This window comes from Gracilinanus agilis, chromosome 4 (assembly GCF_016433145.1).
Source record: "Gracilinanus agilis isolate LMUSP501 chromosome 4, AgileGrace, whole genome shotgun sequence".
Taxonomy (NCBI): Eukaryota; Metazoa; Chordata; class Mammalia; order Didelphimorphia; family Didelphidae; genus Gracilinanus; species Gracilinanus agilis.
The window spans coordinates 397,511,061-397,532,853 of record NC_058133.1 but is presented as its reverse complement, the minus strand read 5'-3'; the positions used below and the strand labels follow the sequence as shown (position 1 = coordinate 397,532,853).

The following is a 21,793-nucleotide window of genomic DNA, read 5'->3' as shown; positions in this document are numbered from 1 at the left end:
CTAGCCTTCTATCCACTAGGCCACCCTGCTTCTCTGTTCTTTAAATTAATAGCATAACTCATTTGCAGCACTTTAAAGTTTGCAAAGTACTTTTCACACATGATCTTACTTGAGCCTCATTCATAGCCCTTGTGAGATCCATACTCTTCATTTTATAGATGAGGACATTGGGACTCAAAAGTTAACTAGCTTGTCTGTGGTTATATGCTTGTGCCAGAGACAGAATTGGAGCCACGTTTTCTTAATTCTCCAGACTAGCACATGTATCCAGTGTGTCACTCTCCTCTTGCAATTAATTTCCCCCCTTTGACCATACCCAGTACCAGAAAAGTCATATAGCTTTCCAGATCTGATCTTCATTTTCAGTAATAAACATTTAGAGGTTTTTCCTTTCACTATTATCTGTGTTCATATCCGAATCTGCGTATTCCAGTAAAGTTGAATATAAATTGGATTTGATTTTTAATTTTGAGTTAGAGATGCATAAATGAAATGACATTTAAAACTTTTTAAAGTTATAAAACCTGTCAAATAGAAAGCTAATTTAAGGTTTTTGCATGATCACTAGTCTTTTTAAGCATATGCTAGAATAATATACTTAATATTGTTAAACACAGCACAAGATTTTGATATTGTTTGAAATTTAGTTGAAAACATTCCCTAAGTTTGATTTAAAAAACTCACATTAGATGAAGCATTTGAAGTCTTAAAACTCAACCACTTTAGAAGAAAGGTGAAGGACTGTTTTTCTTTCTCTTATTCTTAAGTGTCAGTTAACCATGAGTCTTAAATAGAATAACAACTTAGTTTGGCCTCAGATACTTAGAAAAATTAGTATTTAGTCTAGAATTAGAGATATTAAAAAAATATATGCATGAGCAATTAAACCTAAGTAAGTCAGTCCTCAGCAAATAAGTTTCTATTATAAATGTGCTGTTTTCTGATAATTTGACCTATTATAACTTTTCCTTAATAACCTTATGTCTTAAATATAATTTCCTGTGTTCTTTTTCATTTGAACCACATTTAAAATGAATTCTAAGACAAGTAAACATAGCTTAGTGTTATAGTATAGAATGTAGTTTTCATGTTAATTCTTATTTGAAAGGTATATAGCATTGGTTCTCTTCTCTATGGGAATCATGGCATAAAGCACAAATACTCACCCCAGATACTCTCAGGTAATTTTGGCATTGTGGAAGAAGAAAATAGCAAGTCATATTTCCAAATATTGCTTCATAATAAGTGGTAACAGCTATAATAACACCTTCATTCCATGATGAAGAATTGATACTGTCACATCATTATTTTTCATGGCATTAATTAAATTCATAAATTTGAAATATGGATGGAGAGCCATAAGTTATTTTTTTACAGTGGCCAAAGAGAACATAAAGATTAAATTTAGCAGAAACTTTAAAGTCTACTAGGGATTTATAAAAAGTGAGCTAAAATATTTTAAGCCATGTTTTTTCTGGCTTTTGTTGTATAGAAAAAAAGTATTTTCACATTTGAATTTTTTTAAAAGAGTTTATAACACTAGATTTATAATACAATACATACTCAAAACGGATCTGTAGGTGAAGTAGTGTGAGTATTATTATTCCTCTTTACAGATGAGGAAAATAATACTCTTGAGAGATTGATTCATCCATGATCACACTGCTAATGACCATCTGAAACAGAGCCCAGATCTAGGTCTCCTGACTCCAAACCTGATGTTCACTTTTTACCACATTTACATTGCTTCATTATTAAGATGAGCTGCTGGTGGCAGTATGGATAGAGTATTGGCTGGAGTCAATCCTACCTCTTGTGTTTATTACCTTTGTGACTATGAGCAAGTCACTTGACTTAGTTTTCTCATCTGTAAAAGGGAGGATTAGATGGCCTCTGAGATCTTTTAGTTCTAAAGCTGTGGTCTTCAATAAGACTTAATAAGACTAGATGCTTTATTCATTAAAAACCTGTTATTGGGTTTGTAGCTAGGTGTCTCAGTGGATTGAGAGCCTGGGCCTAGAGATGGGAGTTTCTGTGTTCAAATTTGACTTCAGACACAGCTGTGTGATCCCAGGCAAGTCACTTAACCCCCATTTCTTAGCCCATACCATTCTTCTGCCTTGGAATCAATACACAGTTTTGATTCTAAGATGGAAGGTAAGAGTTAAACAACAACAACAAAAAAAGCCTGTTGTTGGATCTTTAGTCTTCATACCTATTTGTCCTTCATTCTAATAGTAACAATTCATATTTGCATAATGCTTAGAGTTAAAAAGTTTTTTTATCCATCTTATTGCTTTATCATTACAAATAACCTATAAAATTAGGTGTTATTTGTTACTCCCAATTTTTGTTGTGAAAACTGAGATGGAGACATTTAAGTAACATGACTAAGTCATAAAAACAGTGAAGCTAGCCCTCTCTTATGTAGCCAAGTTATATTTCTATTGGGTGATTTAAAAGCAGAGTTATGCTAGTGTAACCTACTTTAATATTAAAAACTTTTATATCACCTATGATGCATATAAAGATCAACATTATTTACATAAAACATATGCAAAAAACTTCTAGATTTTATGTAAAGATGGAAGGAAGAATAAGACATTCTCACATTATATGGTTTAATCAGTCAGTCAGCAAGTTTTTATTAAATGTACCTACTATATATCCAGCACAATGGTAAGTGCTGGGTATATAAAGTCAAAAATGAAAATCTATGTCCTCAAGTTGCTTACAGTCTAAAATTTGAGCTATAAATAAGACCTTTGGATAAAAATCTCCTAAATAAAATATATATTTTTCCAGTTAATGTTCATTTCATCTATGTCCATACAATAATTACCATTTATTATTCCTAATAAATGTTATTAGTAATTGTAAAAAAAGCAAAAATGTGTAGATTTCCTTGTAAAAAATTCTACTTTTATATAAAATTTTAAAAATGGTTCTTTAGGGAAGAGGAATGCTGAATTAATTCCCCTCCCCTCTTAGGTTATCTGGAATATAGAACCTTAGACTTGAAATAGACTAGAAATATATTTATGTAACATTTTATTTCTTCATTTTATCTCTAATTGGGTACTTCCACAGTGTTAGAGAGGTGTTAGAGGCACAAAAATTCCATTATGAATACAAATAGCGATCTGGGATGATGAGGTAGATATGTGTGCATGTTGACATTGGTATGAATATACTGAATTTATGTTAATTTCTATCTCCAGTCTCCCATTTCAAAGGTTAGTTGTCCTTCCCTTCTCCTCCAAAAAATGTCTTGGTTAATATAATTATTTGTATTAGAAGTTGCTATTAAAACCAAATCTCATATTGATAGTATTAATGCCATTTTCTTATATGAATATTCTTATTTATATTCTCACTAAATTTTTTTCCAAAATAGCTTTTTTCATTTTGAAAGTGAAATTTTACCTGCCATACATAGTAAAGTTGGCCCATCATTCCACTGATTATATAGAGGTATAATTTTTTTAATGTACCTCTTTTAGAAGAGTATTTTTTTTGTATTAAAAGTTATCATCTGTAATACATACTATGATGCTTGATTTGCTCTCATTGTGGCCGCATTCTAATTTTTCTAGCATGAATGGGGATGCCTGATTGGCGGGTCTGTCTTGTTATCTGGCATGGCCATGTTCTGTAGTGCTGATTGCAGGGGTTGACTTGCTACAAATTGACAAAAACTCAAATATGTATTCAAGAATTCTTTGCATTATGTCTCAATTATATATAATTAAATATCTATCCATTTGTATTAAATATGTACACAAACATAATAGAATCATCTTTCAGGGGTTGCACTGCTAAGTCATACTAAAATAATATTTTCAACTAAGAATTTAATACTCATAGCGTCATCAGATTCTGCACAACATTGATATTTTGAACAAACTTTTAGTTATTTCTGTAGATAATTTTTTTAAAGAATTTTTTTAAACCCCATAGAATCTCTTTAATATAGATAGATAAGCCCTTAACACTTTCCAAATATTTTGTGGTACTTTTCTGACATTCAAATATAATAAATCTTCCCAACATTTCCATAGAGTTCAAAATAGATCATATAATCCTGGTCATATATAAAGTGGTATACACATTTAAGATAGGAAAGTAATTGGCACATCTAGGATATTTCTGAAAAATAAATAATATGATGGTATTTTTTTTTCCCAAGTCAGGCCTATGACACAACTTGCAGTGCAACTCCTGAATTACTTTGCTAAATCTTCTCCAGTGATCTTTTACTCCATCTTTCTCATCATGCTGACTTGTCTCTCCTCTGTCTGTTCAGCAGTGGGAGACATTTAGTGAACGCTCTTCAAGCTCACAAACTCTGACCCAATTTGATTCTAACATTGCACCAGCTGATCCTGTAAGTCAATCACTTAGCTTGCTTGTTTGAAATTAATTTTATTAACCCTGAATTTCCATTCATTGTTTTGGTCTTTTTTTTTTAAGCTGTTATGCATGGTTCAGTGGAGTGCTTAAATGGGAATGGTGGCAGGCTCTGGTTTTTTGTTTTTGTTTTTAATTTGTGTTCTTATATAATGGGAGAAAACATTTTTGCCATTCTCTGTATTGTCAAGTCATCTTTAACATCAGGGGGTAAATGCATTCTCTTAAAATCTGTATACTGACTGTCACTTCTAAAGAAATGATCCATGACAGCCAAATTAGTTAATTGATTCTAAGTTTTCATTGGCTAATTCATTGTTTTTTTACCTATATACAAGTATTACTACACTGTTGTAGCTATGATTTGTGTGTTTACACATTATATAAATACAATGCATATATAAATATTTATGCAATGTCATTGTTTTAACCCTGCAAATGGTGTGGCTTTGGGCTTATTTGGTGTGGGTTCTTTGTCCTTTTGAGTTCTGTTGAGGTTTTTTAATTCAGCATAATGTGTATGTTGGTCTATGAGTCTCATTATATAACTGAAACTGTTTTGTCTGTGGTTTACTGTGCTGTTTTAAGAAAAGCAACAAAGTTTTTATCCTAGTTTGACAGATTCAAAACCAAACTTTGTACATATCTAAACTGCACCCAAATTATCTTAAAACTTTTAACACTTTAGCAATTCTTTATATATCTCCATATTCATTGTTTGATTTCTTCCCTTTGTTGTCACTGAAGGGATGTGTTAAAGCACCTACTTATAGGGAAAAGAAAGTGGTAAGTAGAAGGGAAATAAGAGAGTGAAGGAAGGTAGGAATGGGGAAATTGCATTAAGCAAGATCTGGATAAAACATCAATCTAATTATGTCACATATTTTGACTGCTGATAACTAGCATTTCTTTACTATAGGAAGGGTCCCATCATCCTTCCCTCCCCCTCCCCCCCCGGCCCCCTGTGTATTTTACTTTTTTAAATAACTCTTACCCTCCATTTTAGAATCCATACTAAGTATTGGTTCCAAGGCAGAAGAGTGATAAGGGCTAAGCAACTTTCCCAGGGTCATACAGCTAGGAAGTCCTTGTGTATTTTAGTTATGTGTCATGAAAAGGCAGCTATACCACTTTACATGAATACTTGCAATGAATGGAACTTATATGTGCTTTAGAGATAATTTAAAAATATATTACATTTGATTATTTTATTTCATTTACTTCATTTTATAGATAAGTTCCATAGAGGTTAAGTGATTTGTCTAAGAGTAGTAAGTAGACAAGCTGGGTTTTGAATACATAGCTATATGAGTTCAAATTCAATGCTTTTTCCATTATACCATATAATTTATTATATTTAATTGGAATATGTAAGGTGCTACATCTTACTCTAGTGTGGACATCATGTTTGAAATTTTATAGTTATTTTTATCTGCCTATCCCTTGGTTATTCTGAGGGTAGTTTAAAGATTAGCCATTATTTTTCAATGTCAGACTGTTAAGCTTTTCATTGTTCATTCATAATTGTGCCAAATGGTGGGCAGAGGAATCAGGAAGGAAATGAAATTCAAAGCTTGCCAGTTTGATTACTTGTTTGGTTAGCTCCATTAAATATTTTCTGGGGAAGATTTTGCATTATTTGTGAGTTTAAATTCTGTTAATATTCCTGTCTCCTATTTGAGTTAGTTTTATTACAAGTACTTAATGAAAATTCATTAGTGCCAGGAGAGGTTTAATTAGCAATGGAAAAAATTCTCTTCATGAAATAGAGAGCAAGTTGGATTCTGAAGATTATTACCATGTTTCCTTGGGATTTTGTGAGACCCAGCAAGAATTCTGCACAGCACAACATGGGATTTCAGTGTTGTAAAATATGTCCTTCTGTTACTCTCTGTTATAGCATTAGTTTTAGCATTGTTTTTCCTATTCCACTTATTTATTTTTATAGAACAGACTTGGAATGTCAGATTTTAAAGGATGAAAAGTTTCATTTTTTTTTCCTCTTTTGACTCCAGGATTGAGTCTTTTTTGAGATACTTATACCATCAAGTGGCAGGAAACTTAAGGAAATGATAAGTGGTGGCATGGTAGTACAATGTACAGCCGAATAGTATTAGACTCAGTACTTGAAAAGCTGCTTGACCATTTAATTGAGATGTCCTTTGACACAAGAACCACTCCATGAAGATCCCACCATTGAACAATATTGATTGCCAAAACTTGGGAAATATCTAACCTTGTGATTATATGTGGCTTGGGCGTACAATGAGGGGAAACATCGCCTTATTTTCTTAAGTTTTAAAAGGAAACTTAAGTTTCCTTAACTGTCGGCATATTTGATGATACTCTTAACTCAACTTTTTTTTATAAACATTTATTAATATTTATTTTTTAGAAAAGTTAACATGGTTACATAATTCATGTTCTTACTTTCCCCTTCACTTTCCCCTCCCCCCCCCGCGCCCATGGCTAATGTGTATTTCCACTGTTGTGTGTTGATAGTTGCATTGATGTGGTAGTTTCCAGTCTACATCCCCAATCATGTCCGCCTCAACTCATGTGTTCAAGTTGTTGTTTTTCTTCTGTTTCCACTCCTATAGTTCTTCCTCTGAATGTGGGTAGCATTCTTTTCCATAAGTCCCTCAGAATTGTCCTGGGTCATTGTATTACTGCTAGTACAGAAGTCCATTACATTCGATTTTACCACAGTATATCAGTCTCTGTGTACAATGTTCTTCTGGCTCTGCTCCTTTCACTCTGCATCAATTTCTGGAGTTCTTTTCAGTTCACCTGGAACTCCTCCAGTTTATTATTCCTTTGAGCACAATAGTATTCCATCACCAGCATATACCACAATTTGTTCAGCCATTCCGCAATTGAAGGACATACTCTCATTTTCCAGTTTTTTGCCACCACAAAAAGCACAGCTATAAATATTTTTGTACAAGTCTGTTTATGATCTCTTTGGGGTACAAACCCAACAATCTTAACTCAACTTTTAATTGTTTTCTATAGTCAAGAGCTATATTAGTTACTTTATTAGTGAGATGAAAAGATGGAGATAAATCTTTCCCCTCAAGGAGGTTGCAATCTTTTGGGGGAATTAAGTCTCATATTTAGATAAATATAATAACAATAATACCTAAAATGTATAAGATATGACACTTTAGAAGTAAGAGATATCACTTCTCTTTGGTTGGGTTGGAGAATATGATAGAGTTAGTATTTTAGCTGAGCCTTGAAGGTGAAGTAGCTTCTATAGGTAGAGATAGAAAGGATGACATTTTTAGTGATGGGGAAAAACCTATGCAGTGACATAGAACTGGAAAAGTATGGGATATGATTCCAGAATGGTTATGCAGAGCAAATAAAAGGCAGTAGTGTGAGATAAGCCTGAAGAAAGGTAGGTTGGGAGCAAATTGTAAAGATCCTTCCTTACATATCAGGCTAAGAAGATTCTATTTTATCTAGCAGGCAACAGGGAGTCATAGAAGGTTTTGAGTAGGAAAGTTGGCAAGATTAGACTGCCTTAGGCAGAAAAGTCTTGCATTAGCTTATAGCTAAAAGGTCTGAGAATTGGTGGGTATGATTGCTGAGCCACTGTTGTTAATCTTTAAAAGGTTATAGAAGGGAGGTTGTCTCGATTTTCAGAAAAGTAAAGAGAATAAACAATGGAAAAATTAGGCCTGTGAACTAAATTTCACTCAAGTGTATTATTAAAGAGATGGTTTGTGGACATCTAGAAAAGAAAGAATGAGTATGACTTCATCAGAAATGAGTCAAGCAGGGGCAGCTGGGTAGCTTAGTGGATTGAGAGTTAGGCCTAGAGACAGGAGGTCCTAGGTTCAAATCTGGCCTCAGACACTTCCCAGCTGTGTGATCCTGGGCAAGTCACTTGACCCCCATTGCCCACCCTTACCACTCTTCCACCTATGAGACAATACACCGAAGTTAAGGGTTTTAAAAAAAAAGTAACGAATCAAGCAAATTGAAGTAAATAGAAGCAAGAAAATAATATATGTAGTGATCATTCGAATATAAAGGGAAACATCTTTGAGAGCTATCCTTACCAATGCTGTAATCAGTTGTAATTTCAGGTAACTTGTGAAAAATGGCTCTCTTCTCTTGGCAGAAGGGCAGCAGGCAGAAAGGCAGAAGTTCAGAATGAGGCTTTCATTGTTTGATTTGTTTAACTCCACTCCATTGCAAGGGAGAGTTCTGTGGGTCAGGGCAAGGCACAAAAAAGTAACAAATGTTTAAAAAGAGGATCAACAAATTGTGCTAGATGGTTTCTCCTTCCTTCTCTCCCTCCCAGATGTTGGCAAAGCATCTGACAATCTTCTGTTCTTTAAGACAAGATAAAGAAATACGAGCTGGATGCAAATATATTAAGGTGAATTTGAAATTGGTTGAGTTGCCAGACCCATTGAGCAAGATATTTATTAATGGTACAGTGTCAACTGAATGGGTATGTGGTATAGTGACCCAGTGATCTGTGCTTGGCCCTATGCTGTTTAACATTTTTGTCAGTATATTAGATAAAAGTACAAATGGCTTGCTTAAGTTTGCAGATGACACAAAGTTAGAAGAGACTGACAGAAGCCAAAAAAGATCTTGAAAGAATAGAATGTTAGTATAATTATAAAAAGATGAAATTCATTAAGGATGAATGTAATTATAAGTAACTTGGGTTTAAAAAATCAGCTTCACAAATACAGTATGGAATAGGTATGACCAAATAGTATTTCACCTGAAAATATTCTGGAGTTTTAAGACAGCAAACTCAGGGTCATATGATATTCCCCAAAAAGTTCATTTAGTCTTTGGTAAAAAGCACAGTATCCAAGATTAGAGAGGTGATACTTTCCTAAATCAAGTACTTTACGCTGCCCTGGTCAAAGCACATCTGAAGGGTAGTGTCCCCTTCTGGGTGGCACACTTCAAAAAGTCACTGTTAAGCTGGGGAGTGTCCATCGTAAGACAGCCATGGTGACAGTAGATCTCAAGGTCATACCATTTGGAGGTTTGAGGAGTAGTTGGAGATATTTAGTGTGGAGAAGAGAAGACTGGAGTAACAGTATCTAATTTTCAAGCTTTTAAAGAGCTATAAGATGTAAGCTATCAGATATAAAAAGGATTAGACTTATTCTTTTTATCCCTACATAATAGAACTAGGAATGGTGGATAGAAGTTACGAAGAAGCAGATTGAAGCTCTTTATGAGAAAAAAAATTCCTAGTAATTATAGCAATCTCATTATGGGATTGCTGAATGGACTTTTCTTCATTCTAGATTTCACCACTCAAAAGCTTCATGATCATTGGAGGATGTGGTTAAAGGTATTCTTGTTCTTGCAATAGATTCTCACTAACCCTTTCTAATCCTCAAATTCTCTCATTGTGGAGGAAAACATTACATGTTTTAATACAGATTAACTAGACCTTTTCTAGGTGAGAGATAATGAGGACCTGAATTTATTGGGATCAGGAGAATATGTGAGGAAGAATTCATATGAAAGGAGTATTGCAGAAGTGTACTTGATAGGACTTTGTAACTGTATATGGAATGAGGGGAACTAGTGGGGAAATAGGCTGTTTTTGAGCCCACCTATCTAGAGAATGGTGAAGGCTTAGCAGGCTTTAAGTAATGGAAAAATATTGACATAGTAGATGGTTCAGCAGGGGCTGAAACTCAGGAGAACACTAGAGATGAAGATTTAGGAATTATTAGTGTAAAGGTAAATAGAGTAGAGAAAATCACCAAGGGACAGAATACATAAAGAAAGAAGATCAAAGACAGGGTATTAGGCATACCTGTGCTGAGGGGGGAAAACGAGGAGCCTTTGAAAGAGACAAAAGATGAATAATTGAAAAATATGAAGTGAACCAGAAAAATGTAGTGTCACAGAAGCTATGGAAGGAAAGGATATCAAGAAATGGGATACAACTGTCAAATAGCAGTTGACAAGATTAGGAACTAAGAATAGATCATTGCATTTGGTCACTAGTGACTTCTTAGAGTTGCAATAAAGTGATGGGGATAAAAGGCACATTTTTTTAAAAGGTTCTTTTATTCCTTCACACAAAATCTCACTTCTTATAACCTAAACTTTAAAAACATTCATTAGAATTGCCTGACTGGGGACTGATTATCCTTGTTAGACTTTGCCTTTGTAGGCATAAACAAAGGTATTCTTGCATTATTTTTAAAGTTATATAGCCACTGTATACCTTTGTGGATGTGCTGTGCCACCTTCTGTGAACAAGGACCTGTAGCAAGAAGAATTTCTTTTATTTTATATTTTTTAATTATTCAAAACCTATTTCCATATCATTAATATTTGCAATAGAATGATCATTTAAAGTCAGAATCCCCAATCATATACCCATTGAACTACATGATTGATTATATGTTTTTCTTCTACATTAGAAGGCACATTTTTAAGGTTAAATTTTGAGTGAATAGGTAGAGAGGAAGTGTAGATTGTGATTATGTGTTCTTTGCCTTTGAAGTGAAGGAGAGATGATACATAATAAGCAGATAGGATCAAAGTAATGTTTTCAGAATGTATGAGATATTTGAATATGTTTGTTATACAGAAGCAATAGAGAGGGAAAGATTGAAATTCCAGGAGATTCTAGGAGCAAGGAGGCAAAAATAAGAATTGAGAATTTCAGCAGAAGGATTAAGAAATTAAGGATTAAAGAATTAAGAAGGTGTATTTTTTTCTTCTGAGATTAAAAGAGACTCAGTGAAGGTATAAAGAAAGGGAATGGAGTGGACACTGGTAATTTAGAGACTTTCTATTGATAATTAATAAATAGGAATGAAGATAATCTGATAAGGAGTGAAGAGTTGGGAATTTGAAGAGAATGGGCAAGATTTGAAAATTATTGGGGATAATCTTATAAGAGGTTAATAGAATAAAAAAGATTGCTATATAGTAGTAAGTGCCAGATGAGATGATGAAGCACTAATTTTTAATTTAGCCAAATGGCACAATTTTATGAGTTTCTTTAGCCTGGGAGTAGAAAAATCGGGTGCTTAGTATTATAAAAGGTGATAGAGATTAGTAAAGATATCCCAGAAGGTCAAAGGAAATGATCCCAGATTTTGGCAAATAGCAGATTTCAGTAGTAAAAGAAAAAATACTATTGGAGCTAATGGAGATTGTAGTTGAAAGATAATTGAGTTCGAGACCTTGAAGGTGAATGTAAGTAGGGATTGTTTTCTTTTATTAATTTATATCCTCAGTGCCTAGCACAGTGCCTGGCACATAGTTGGTCTTTAATAAATGCTTGTTGGTTGATTGTAAATGATGAAGTCAGGTTGCTGCCACATTGTCAGGTGGCTTCAGTATTATAAAATGGTGGAGATCAGAGTGTGGCCACCTTAGCAAGTGACTTAATTATAGTCAAGCTGGAGATAATTAGAATTAGGGTAGGTGCTTAATAAATATTTATTGACTTTTAAACTCTGAAGCCAGTATATTAGAAAAATTATCAACCTATTTGTAATCAAGCTTTATCCATTTGACCAGGGAGTTAGGAAGAGCAATGAGTCTTTCAGGCTCCTGTGTTGAAACCAGTCAATTTAGGGAAGTTGAATTGACATATTTGTTTACCTACTTTTCTAAATAGCTCACCACAGTGAGAGAGTGCTTGGAAATAGAAATGGAGCAGTATGCAGGGATTTGAGTCCGGAAGTATTCTTTTTCTGAGTGCTCTTGTATAAGTAGCAGTCAAAAATAAGGGCATGAGTTACTTAATTTTCAGGCATCTTCAGTAGGTCAATTAGCCCATCATTGGGATACAAAACTTTTTGGTAACTTCTCCTGGAGTGCTTCTATGAAATCAGACTTTCAAAGATATTGGTATTACTTTCTTAGTAATTGCCATGATTCCCTCCTAATCCTAGAGGACTCTGGAACTTTTAAAGAAGTCAGTGTATAAAAAAAAGAAGTCTGATTTTCTTATTCATTTTTACCTCTCTCTGATCTTTGAGTTTTGGAACTACTACATCAAGTTTAATTAAGCTTATTAATGTGCAATTTATTTTTCATCAATATTATTATAGGCAAATGAATATATACATTCCTATACACATTCTTATAGAAGCAGTGTGGGATAATAGATTACTGGATTTGGGTCAAGAAGAGGTAGGTTCAATTCCAGCTTCTGACATTGACTAGCTATATTATAGGCAAGACACTTAACCTTTATGTGCTTCTAGGCAGTTTCTTAAGGACTTAAATTACAGTTCTAAATCATAGGCCTAGTATGGAATCTGTTGGTGGAGAGAGTTCATACACAAGGGCACAATTGCTTATCTTCTGTTTCAATCAGTCATCATGTCTGGATATATGCAAGTTCACCTCTTTATATTTTACTTATTTAAAACCTAAAGATTATGATTAAAGCTTAATATTTAAGTCATCAGTTTATATTATTCCTTAAGATGGGATATGTGAATGCTTTTGTTAAAATTCAAGAAAGGGAAGTAATATATATTACTTCTTCCCCTCATGTTTCTGAGACCTTCCATATTGAATTAAGTGCCTTCCGTGTGTCTATTTATTAAGATAAATTCTGTCATAGGATAGAGTGAGTCAATGCCCTCAAAGGACCTAAACTATGGCTGGAGAGATGAAAATTAAATATTTGAAATAATTAGAGAACAGTTCAGGACAGGAAATGATAAAGTACTAAATTGAATATCAAGTGCCCAAATATATGGCATAGTTAATAATACTGGAGTAGTCAAAAAAAGTCAGAAGAAAACATTTTTAGAATTATTAGAAGACAATTTCATGTCAGAAGTTAGATGTTCTTTTAAAGATTAGTAGGACTTAGATGAGAAGAAATAAAGACACTTTCAAAATTGGAGGACATCAGCCAAGAACTTCAGTTCATGCACAAGAAGGATGTTATTTATTTTTTAACTAAATATGAGGCTCTAAGATGCAACCTAGATGGCTCTTTGACTTGATCCTCTGATTCTTTCAAGTTATTTTCTATAAATAAGATGAATTCAAAAAAATCAATTCAGTTCAATGGATATGTGAATTAGTTGTTGCTAAAATAATTTTTTGAGAACATTAAAAGCAAATTAAAGAACAACAACTATCTTTAAGTTTTTATCATCCAGATAGTTTAGGTACATGAGCAGTCAGTCATGCTCATTATTTTAAGCATGAGACAGTAGTTCATTGTTTCTTAGGGTGTATATTGTGTATATTGTAGCCAAAATTGTGGTGGTATATTTAAGGAACAACAATTAATTAGTTCATTAATTGTTATCATTATCATCATCATAACAGCTAACTTTGTGTAACTCATTAAGGTTAGTGTACTTTATGTATATTGTCTCATTTGATTTTCAAAACAACCTTATTGGGTGCTAATATTATTCCCATTTTACAGTTGAGGAAACAAATGACTTAACCCAGAATCACACAGGTAGTAAATGTCAGATAAGATTTGAATGACTATTAGAGAGTCATAATACCTAGCTGCTCTGGTCACATTTCATATTCTCAGTTATAATTTGTTTGCATTTACATCTGTTATTTATTATAGTTGTTACTTGTAAGATGACATTTTATATGTTTAGATGTTTTAATATGACAGAGTTCCAGCTGTTGAGGCAAAAGGTTTGTCTTAAACTAATATATCATTCATAAGTAGTTGCCAAATCCTTTCATTTTATTTTTGTAATAAGCTTTGCATTTATTCCCTTCTGTCTTTTCCCATTGCTGCCATTCTGGTTAAAGCTCTTATTACCTCTTGCCTGGATTATTAACAGTCTTTGTCAGTAGTCTCTCTTTTCTTCAATTTATCTGTTACCTAAAGTAGTCTTTTCATTGCATAGATATGGTCATTGTCACTCTTACTATTTAAAAAACTCAACCTCATTGACTACCAAATCAAATAGAGCTTCTTCAGCCTATTTGTCAGTTCCTCCCACAGTTTTCCAACCTATCATTCCACTTTTCTTCCTCAGAACAACTTTTCCATGTGCCATAATTTGTTAACTTAGAGAGTCTAATTTTTTTGTTTTCCTCTCCTCATCCCCTGGAGTTTGTTTTCCTTAGAGCTATTCCTTCCTTGATTATAGTTGATGATAATTGCTTCTCCCTTGCCACACCCCATATCCTCAATTCCCTATTGAGCTTGATCTAGTTCTACACAAAAGAGAGTGTGTGTGTGTGTGTGGGGGTGTTTATAACCCTCCTTCATCCATTTTATATAAAAGTGAAGTTCTCATGATGCATATTACTTCTACTCCTTCCTACATATTTATATGCTTTTCTTCTCATACATTCAAACTCCAATTATGAGAAAAATAGTAAATTCCTCTTCCTTTGTTCCTCCTTTCTATATTAGTCTATTAACTTTTGTCCTCCTTTCTTTCCTCCCTTCAAAACCTCAGAATAGAACCAATTACCATTTTTACTATTTAATTTTCTTAATGTCATTCAAAAACATTATGGTTCTTAAAGCACACTTATTTCTCCTCTTCCTATTAAATTGTTAGCACTACATCTTCATACAGCTCTTTTCCAATTGCTCAGATTTACCATTTTTAGATTTCTCTGGATTCTTGTGTTTATACTTCATAGTTACTACTCAGATCTGTTTTTATCTTCAGAAATGCTTGAAAACCTCCTTTGCCCTATTCCTCCCTCTTCCCATAGTCTTGCACTCAGCTTTACAGAGCACATTTTTTTCTTTTTTGGTTATGGCTCCTTTTTGAATATTGAATTCCAGGATCTCTTATTAATAATAGAAACTTCCAGGTCTTTTATGTAGTCTTGCCTATAGTTGGCACTTGAATTGCTTCTTTCTAGCTGCTTGTAGTTTTTCTTTTATATGAAAATCTGGATTTTTTTTTTTTTTTTTTGGCTATAACTTTCCTGGTACTTTTCCATTTGGCATTCCTTTTAGGAAGTGACTTGTTTCTATATTCACCTAGTAGATTCTAATAGATTTGTGTAGTTTTCATCATCATCAACAAGCCTTTATATTCTTAGTATGTGCCAGGTGGTGTGCTAAGACTTTAGGATACAAAGAAAGGCAAAAAACACTGTGTCTACCTTCAAGAATCCCCTATTTTGCTGAGAGACATCTCACAAACTATGGTGTAAATACAAGGTATATACAGTGTAAAAATGGGAAACTTGGAAAGCACTAGCATTGTGAAATTGGTGGATTTAGGGCTGGGTTTTGAAGGAAGACAGGAAAACCAAGGGGCTTTAATAGTGAGGAGGCATCCTAGGTCAAGGCAACAACCAGTGAAAAAACCCCTGTCAGGAAATGAAGTGTTGTGTGCAAGAAGGTGCAAGAAAAGCCAGTGTTGCTGGATCGAGGAATGTGCAGACAGAAACAAATGTTAAAATGCTAGAAATGTAGGCAGGACCATTTAGATTTCTTGAAATAAAGTGTCTAAATGCTCCTTGTTCCAAAATTTTTAAGAGAATCCAGTGATACTTTCACCCTTTCTCCTAGAGCTATTCTCCAATTCATCCATTTTTAAAATATCACACATTTAAAGTTTTCTTTTACATTTTCAGTCCTGATTTTGATTTAATATTTCTTGCTTTCTATGGAATTGTTGACTTCTGTTTTGTCTGTTTTAGTTTCTAAGAGCCCATTTCTTCAGTAAGATACCACTTTGACTCTAAGCCAGAAGTGTATGGCAAATTAAAATGTACTAAGGAAATATTTAACAAAATAAATAAAAATACAATACAATAAAACACAACACAAATATTGTAAATTTGTCATTTTCTAAATCAGTGTTGGGCTTTCTGGGATGGGTCCTTTTCTATTTTAATTTGATGCCACTATTCTAAGCTTATATCTTCCAATTCTTTCTTCCAAAGCTTTTTTTTTCTTTAAATCTTTTGGCTCATTTCTTCTAGGCATTTATGTAGTCTTTGTGCACAATCTTTTTTCCCTTTAAGACTGCTTGAAATTGTTGCAGAGTTACTTTAGGATGATCTCTGAATCTGCAATAATTTTTTGATGCTGGTTGGTAATTTTCTTTGATTTGCTCCTGTCTTCTTAATTAAGGCTTTGAACCAAGACTAGACTCCACTCCTGCATTTCTTGGTCTTGCCCTCAGTCCCTTGGGTATATTAGCTGTCCTTCTCTGAGTATTGAGGCATGACACTATTCACTGCCTACTTGTTGCAGATCCACAGGGCTTCCAGGGTATCTACTTTGGAAGCTTTTTGACCACTACAGGGTTTTCTTAAGAGAACCTTCTGCTTTTACTGCCTTAATACAGAGTTTTGCTGGATAAATGTGGCCCATATCTAGTAATACTTGTGCCAACATTGCTTTAGAGGCACTTTCTTACTGCTGGTCAGTCTTCTGACTGACTTATTTTTTTTTTTTGTCATTATCAGAGCATTTATTTATTTGTAATTTTATTTTTTAATTTTTTCCCAAAATGCCATAATTTCACATGATTCTTCTTGTCTCCCTCTCCTCTTCCCTCCCCCCTTCCAGAGTTGACAAGCAATTCCACTGGGGTATATATTTGTTTTCACTCAAAACTTATTTCCATATTATTCATTTTTGTAGTAGTCTTTTAAAACCCAAACCCTAAATCATATACCCATATACACAAGTGATAAATCATATTTTCTTCTGGATTTCTTTTTTTCTAGATGTGATAGCATTCTTTCTCATAAGCCCCTCAGAATTATCTTGGTTCATTGCATTACTTTTAGTAGAAAAGTCTATTACATTTAATTATCCCACTATGTTTCAGTTACTGTGTATATGTTTTCTTGGTTCTGCCCATTTCATTTTGCATCAGTTCATGTAGGTCTTTCCAGTTTTTATAGAAATCCATCGATTCATCATTCCTTATAACACAGTAGCATTCATTCACCATCATATACCACAATTTATTCAGCCATTTTCCAATCGAGGGATATCCCCTCATTTTCCAATTTTTTGCCACCACAAAAGCCCAGCTATAAATATTTTTGTACAAACAGATCTTTTCCCATTTTTTTCTCTTTGGTATACAAACCTAGTAGTGGCATTGCTTAATCAAAGAATGCATTCTTTTAAAAGCCCTTTGGACATAATTCCAAATTGCCTTCCAGAATGGGTGGATCAATTCATAACTCCACCAGCAGTGTATTGGTGTCCCTTTTTTGCCACATCCCCTCCAATATTGGTTATTTTCCTTTACTGTCATATTGGCCACTCTGTTAGGTATGAGGTGGTACCTCGGAGTTGTTTTGATTTGCATTTCTCTAATCAGGAAGGATTTAGAACATTTTTTCATATGCTTGGTTTTCTTTTAGTTTTCTTGATCTCAAAACTGCCTATTCATATCCCTTGATCATTTGTCAGTTGAGGAATGATTTGGTTTCTTATAAATTTGACTTAGTTCTTTGTATATTTGAAAAATTAGACCTTTGTCAGAGAATTTTGCTATAATTTTCCCCCAGTTTGATGCTTCCCTTCTAATTTTGGTTGCATTAGTTTTGTTTGTACAAATCCTTTTTAATTTCATATAATCATAATTATTCGTTTTACATCTTATAATGTCCTCTTTCTCTTGCTTGCTCTTAAAGTCTTCCCTTCCCCATAGATTTGACAGCTATGCTGCTATTCCCTATTCACCTAATTTACTTATAATATCACTCTTTATGTTTAAATCATATACCCATTTTGAACTTATTTTGGTATATGGTGTATTGTATGGTATATTGATCTAGACCTAATTTTTCCCATACTGTTTTTCAATTTTCCCAGAAGTTTTTGTCTGACTGACTTTTAATGAAATTATGAGGTAGAAGAAGTCATTTATGTAGTTTTCATTGGATTTCTTAATTGTTATTCAGTTTTGTACAAACTTAAGGAGTTTGTTGGAGTAGTTGTTAGAAAACTGGGAAGTCTTAATTCTAATTCAGTCAACCATCTTAACAGGAAGTCCTCATTTTTTCCCAGGTTGATACTGTTCTTTCTCATTTGCCCTACTTTACCCTGCCCCATGGCAAAGCAAGTTTAGAAATTAGAAAAACTGACTATAGAAATGGAAAAGGTTTAGAAAAGTAGTTGTAGAAATGACTAAAAATAAGGACATAAAAACTATTAGCAAGAAAATTAGTATAGAAATGGGACCTATCTGTAAGATCCACTTCATTAGAATTATAACCGTATTCTTTTTTGGCCTCCTCAGCCAGATAGCTATTGAACATTTAGAGTATTATTTTGTTAATTTTACCTAAGCTGTGCAGAGAAATATAATTGCATTTTAATAAATTCCTGAAAGCCAAAATTCTTTTGTTTTTGAAATTATTTTTGAATATGGGTAGCAGTTGGATTTTATAAGAAAATGTTACCTATTTGGGTAGTAATAAGGTTTGGTTAAGCATATATAAATTATTTTGAGCTGAATTTATTAGAAAAGAAATTAAAATGATTCTCTAGTTTCTAACTAGATATCCTTTCAAATAAAGCTTAACCAGTTTATAATTCTAATTTGTGTTTTCATGCCTGCCTAAATAGGAATTTTAAAATGTTTTAAGGCTATAGCATTGAATAACTAACATTGAAAATCATATGTGGGACTAACATGCTCTATTTCCTCCCTTTATATATAGGATACTGCTATTGTTCATCCAGTTCCCATTCGAATGACTCCAAGCAAAATACACATGCAGGAAATGGAACTTAAAAGAACTGGAAGTGGTAAGGAAACTGATCACAAAAAGGAGATGCTATCATTTTAAAACAGCCAAATAATTATGCTTTTTAGTGATCAGCTTTACTTCTTAACTATTTAATCTTTTCTATGGCAATTTCCTACCCGGAACTCACCTTAAAATGTAATATCGTCTCTCCATTTCATAAAAATATTCAAGGTAGTGTAATAGAACATACCTTGGAAGTGAATGTACAAAAAGTCGGCAGCTATCAGGAAGAGCTTTATTTAGTATCTACTGCTTGAGTTGTGTTTTAAAGGAAGAGAGGCAGAGGGTGAGGAGAAAAGGACATTTCAGGCACAAGGGACACCCAGCACAAAGGCACAGAGATGGTAGTATTATGTACAAGGATCAAAGAAAAGGTCAATTTCCCTTATAATAATTATTATGCAGGTGGGTTAACATTCTCCAGTAAGCCTGGAAAATAGGTTAGGACCAGGTTGGTAAGGTCTGTAGAAGCCAAACAGAATTTATATTTTATCCTAGAAACAGTAGAGTGCCAGTGGTGTTTGAGTAGGTGATCAACATGGTCAGATAGATCTGTGTTTAAGGAAATTCACTTTGGGAGCAGTATAGTAGATTAGAGTGAGAGACAGTCCAGGAAGGAAGACCATTCAGGAAGCTGGTACAGTAGTCTAGATGAGTGATGATAAAGACTGAACTAAGGTTACTGTATAAATACAAAAGAGGAATGGAATGATTCAGGGATGTATTCTGCTGAAGAATACAAGAGGGGATGGAATCAAAGGCAAATGGTGGCCATGGTAAGGTGAAGAATCACTTCATTCTCAAAGCCTGGGAGAAAGGAAAAAGTGGGGAATGAAATCAAGGGGTTTTGAGATGAAGAGAAGAGGGGAGAGAGGAAACTTACAGATCAATTTGTCTCAATTTTCTTCATCAAGTGGCTGAAAAGTGGGGAGAATAAGAAAGAAGATGTGGGCAGTCTGAGAGAATCAGTTTTCGATTAGCTGCTGTGGGGAGTAAGATACAGAAACAGTTAAAAGAGAAATTAAAGAATTGTCTTTAATGTATCCAGTTAGCACAGGTTTTTAACCTTATGCTTTTTCTGTCCAGTTCATTTTCCCCCACCCCCTTTCCTTTCACTTTTACCTTCTGTCTTAAGTATCAGTTCTAAGACAAAAGAATGGTGGTAAGGGTTAAGGCAATCTGGTTTAAGTGACTTGAACAGGGTCACACAGCTAGGAAGTGTCTGAGTCCAGATTTGAACTCGGGTTCTTTCCACTCGAGGCCTGGCACTCTTATCCATTGTCCTGCCTAGCTGCCCCTCTGACCAGTCCATTCTTGAAGTGACTTTTGAGATGTGACTCTTGAGATTTCAAAAGTGTAAGGCAGTAAAGTGGGAATGCCAGCAAATTCTATCTGTATGAAAAGACTTTGATTATTTAGGCCCAGCTAGTGTCTGTCTGAAAGCCAGCTTAGTTAAATGTAGAGAGCCCTAACACCAGAAGGTTGACCACAGCAACTCAGTAACCTTCTGTTAAGACATGGACAGTCTTGAACATGTCATTGGAGGAGAGAGTGCATACGTTTCCAGAGTTAGATCTTTTATGGTATGAAGTTAATCTAGTTCAAAATCAACCATCTTAATTTTGACTCATGGTTAATCTTAAAACTTTTACTGTTCACATTTATATAGATAAAATGAGTTTTCAGGATTTAGAGTAGTTGAATATAATTAATAGCTCCTAGCATTTATATAATAGTTTTAAGGTTTGTACTTTAATGTTAGTGTCATCATTCTTTGATTATCTCCCTGTTTATCTAGTTTATTTTGCCTGTACATAGGTGTTTGCAGATAGTCTTCCCTATTAGACTGTGAACTCCTTAAGCAACAACAACAAAATGTTAAGTTGCATTTTTATAGTACTTACAATGTGCCATGTGGTGTGCTAAGAGCTTTACAATGATTGTCTCATTAATTTTTAACAACCATAGGAAATAGATGCTTGCCACATTGCTGCCCTCCTTTTGTTGCCCCTTAAGGGCAGAGATTGCTTTTATTTGTTTCCCTTACTTTTAGCACAATGCCTGGCACATAATAGGCACTTACTTGATAAATGCTTGTTGACTTGTAAAGTACTTTGATTTATGTATAACTTCATGAGATATGCTATTGCTTACTGGAAATTCTTTTTTCCCAAGAAAAACAAATATACATGGTATATCTAGATGTTAAAATGCTTTAGTTGGAAAAGAGATTCTCTAATTCCTATTTTAATATGGCTATTATAAATTTTACCATTTGCATTAAACTTTCATGTTTTATACACAGAACTTACATTATAAACTTGAAATTTAATTGCAATTTAATAAGTAATCTTTGGATTTACTTGAAATTCTACCTAAAAACTAAGAGAACAATCTGTAAAATAGTAACATTTGAATTTTATACTTTAATCATGAAGTTGCTTTTTTTTTTTTTTACCAGCAAATACTTTGGGGAGGGGGTGGTGTCAATAAACAATCATTAAGATCCCATGACATGCTAAGAATTATGCTTAAGTGCTTTTATTTCTTTATAACTTCTCTTTAAGTTTATTTAATTAAAATTTTTTTCCAATTACCTGTAAAAACAATTAACATTGTTTTAAAATTTTTTGATTTCCAAATTCTCTCTTTACCCCCACAC

The 21,793-nt window shown here is 33.7% G+C and overlaps 1 protein-coding gene across 4 annotated transcripts in view; it reads left to right on the top strand.

The window, feature by feature from the left end:
- REPS1 (RALBP1 associated Eps domain containing 1) overlaps positions 1-21,793 on the top strand; it is a 94,602-nt gene that overhangs the window by 54,675 nt on the left and 18,134 nt on the right. For 2 of the 4 annotated variants that reach the window (XM_044677129.1, XM_044677128.1), the window contains exons 10-11: positions 4,307-4,387; positions 19,042-19,129. In XM_044677129.1, the coding sequence (XP_044533064.1) occupies positions 4,307-4,387; positions 19,042-19,129 (169 nt within the window). The remainder of the gene's footprint in view (positions 1-4,306; positions 4,388-19,041; positions 19,130-21,793) is intronic. The other 2 variants (XM_044677131.1, XM_044677130.1) reach the window with 1 other exon arrangement.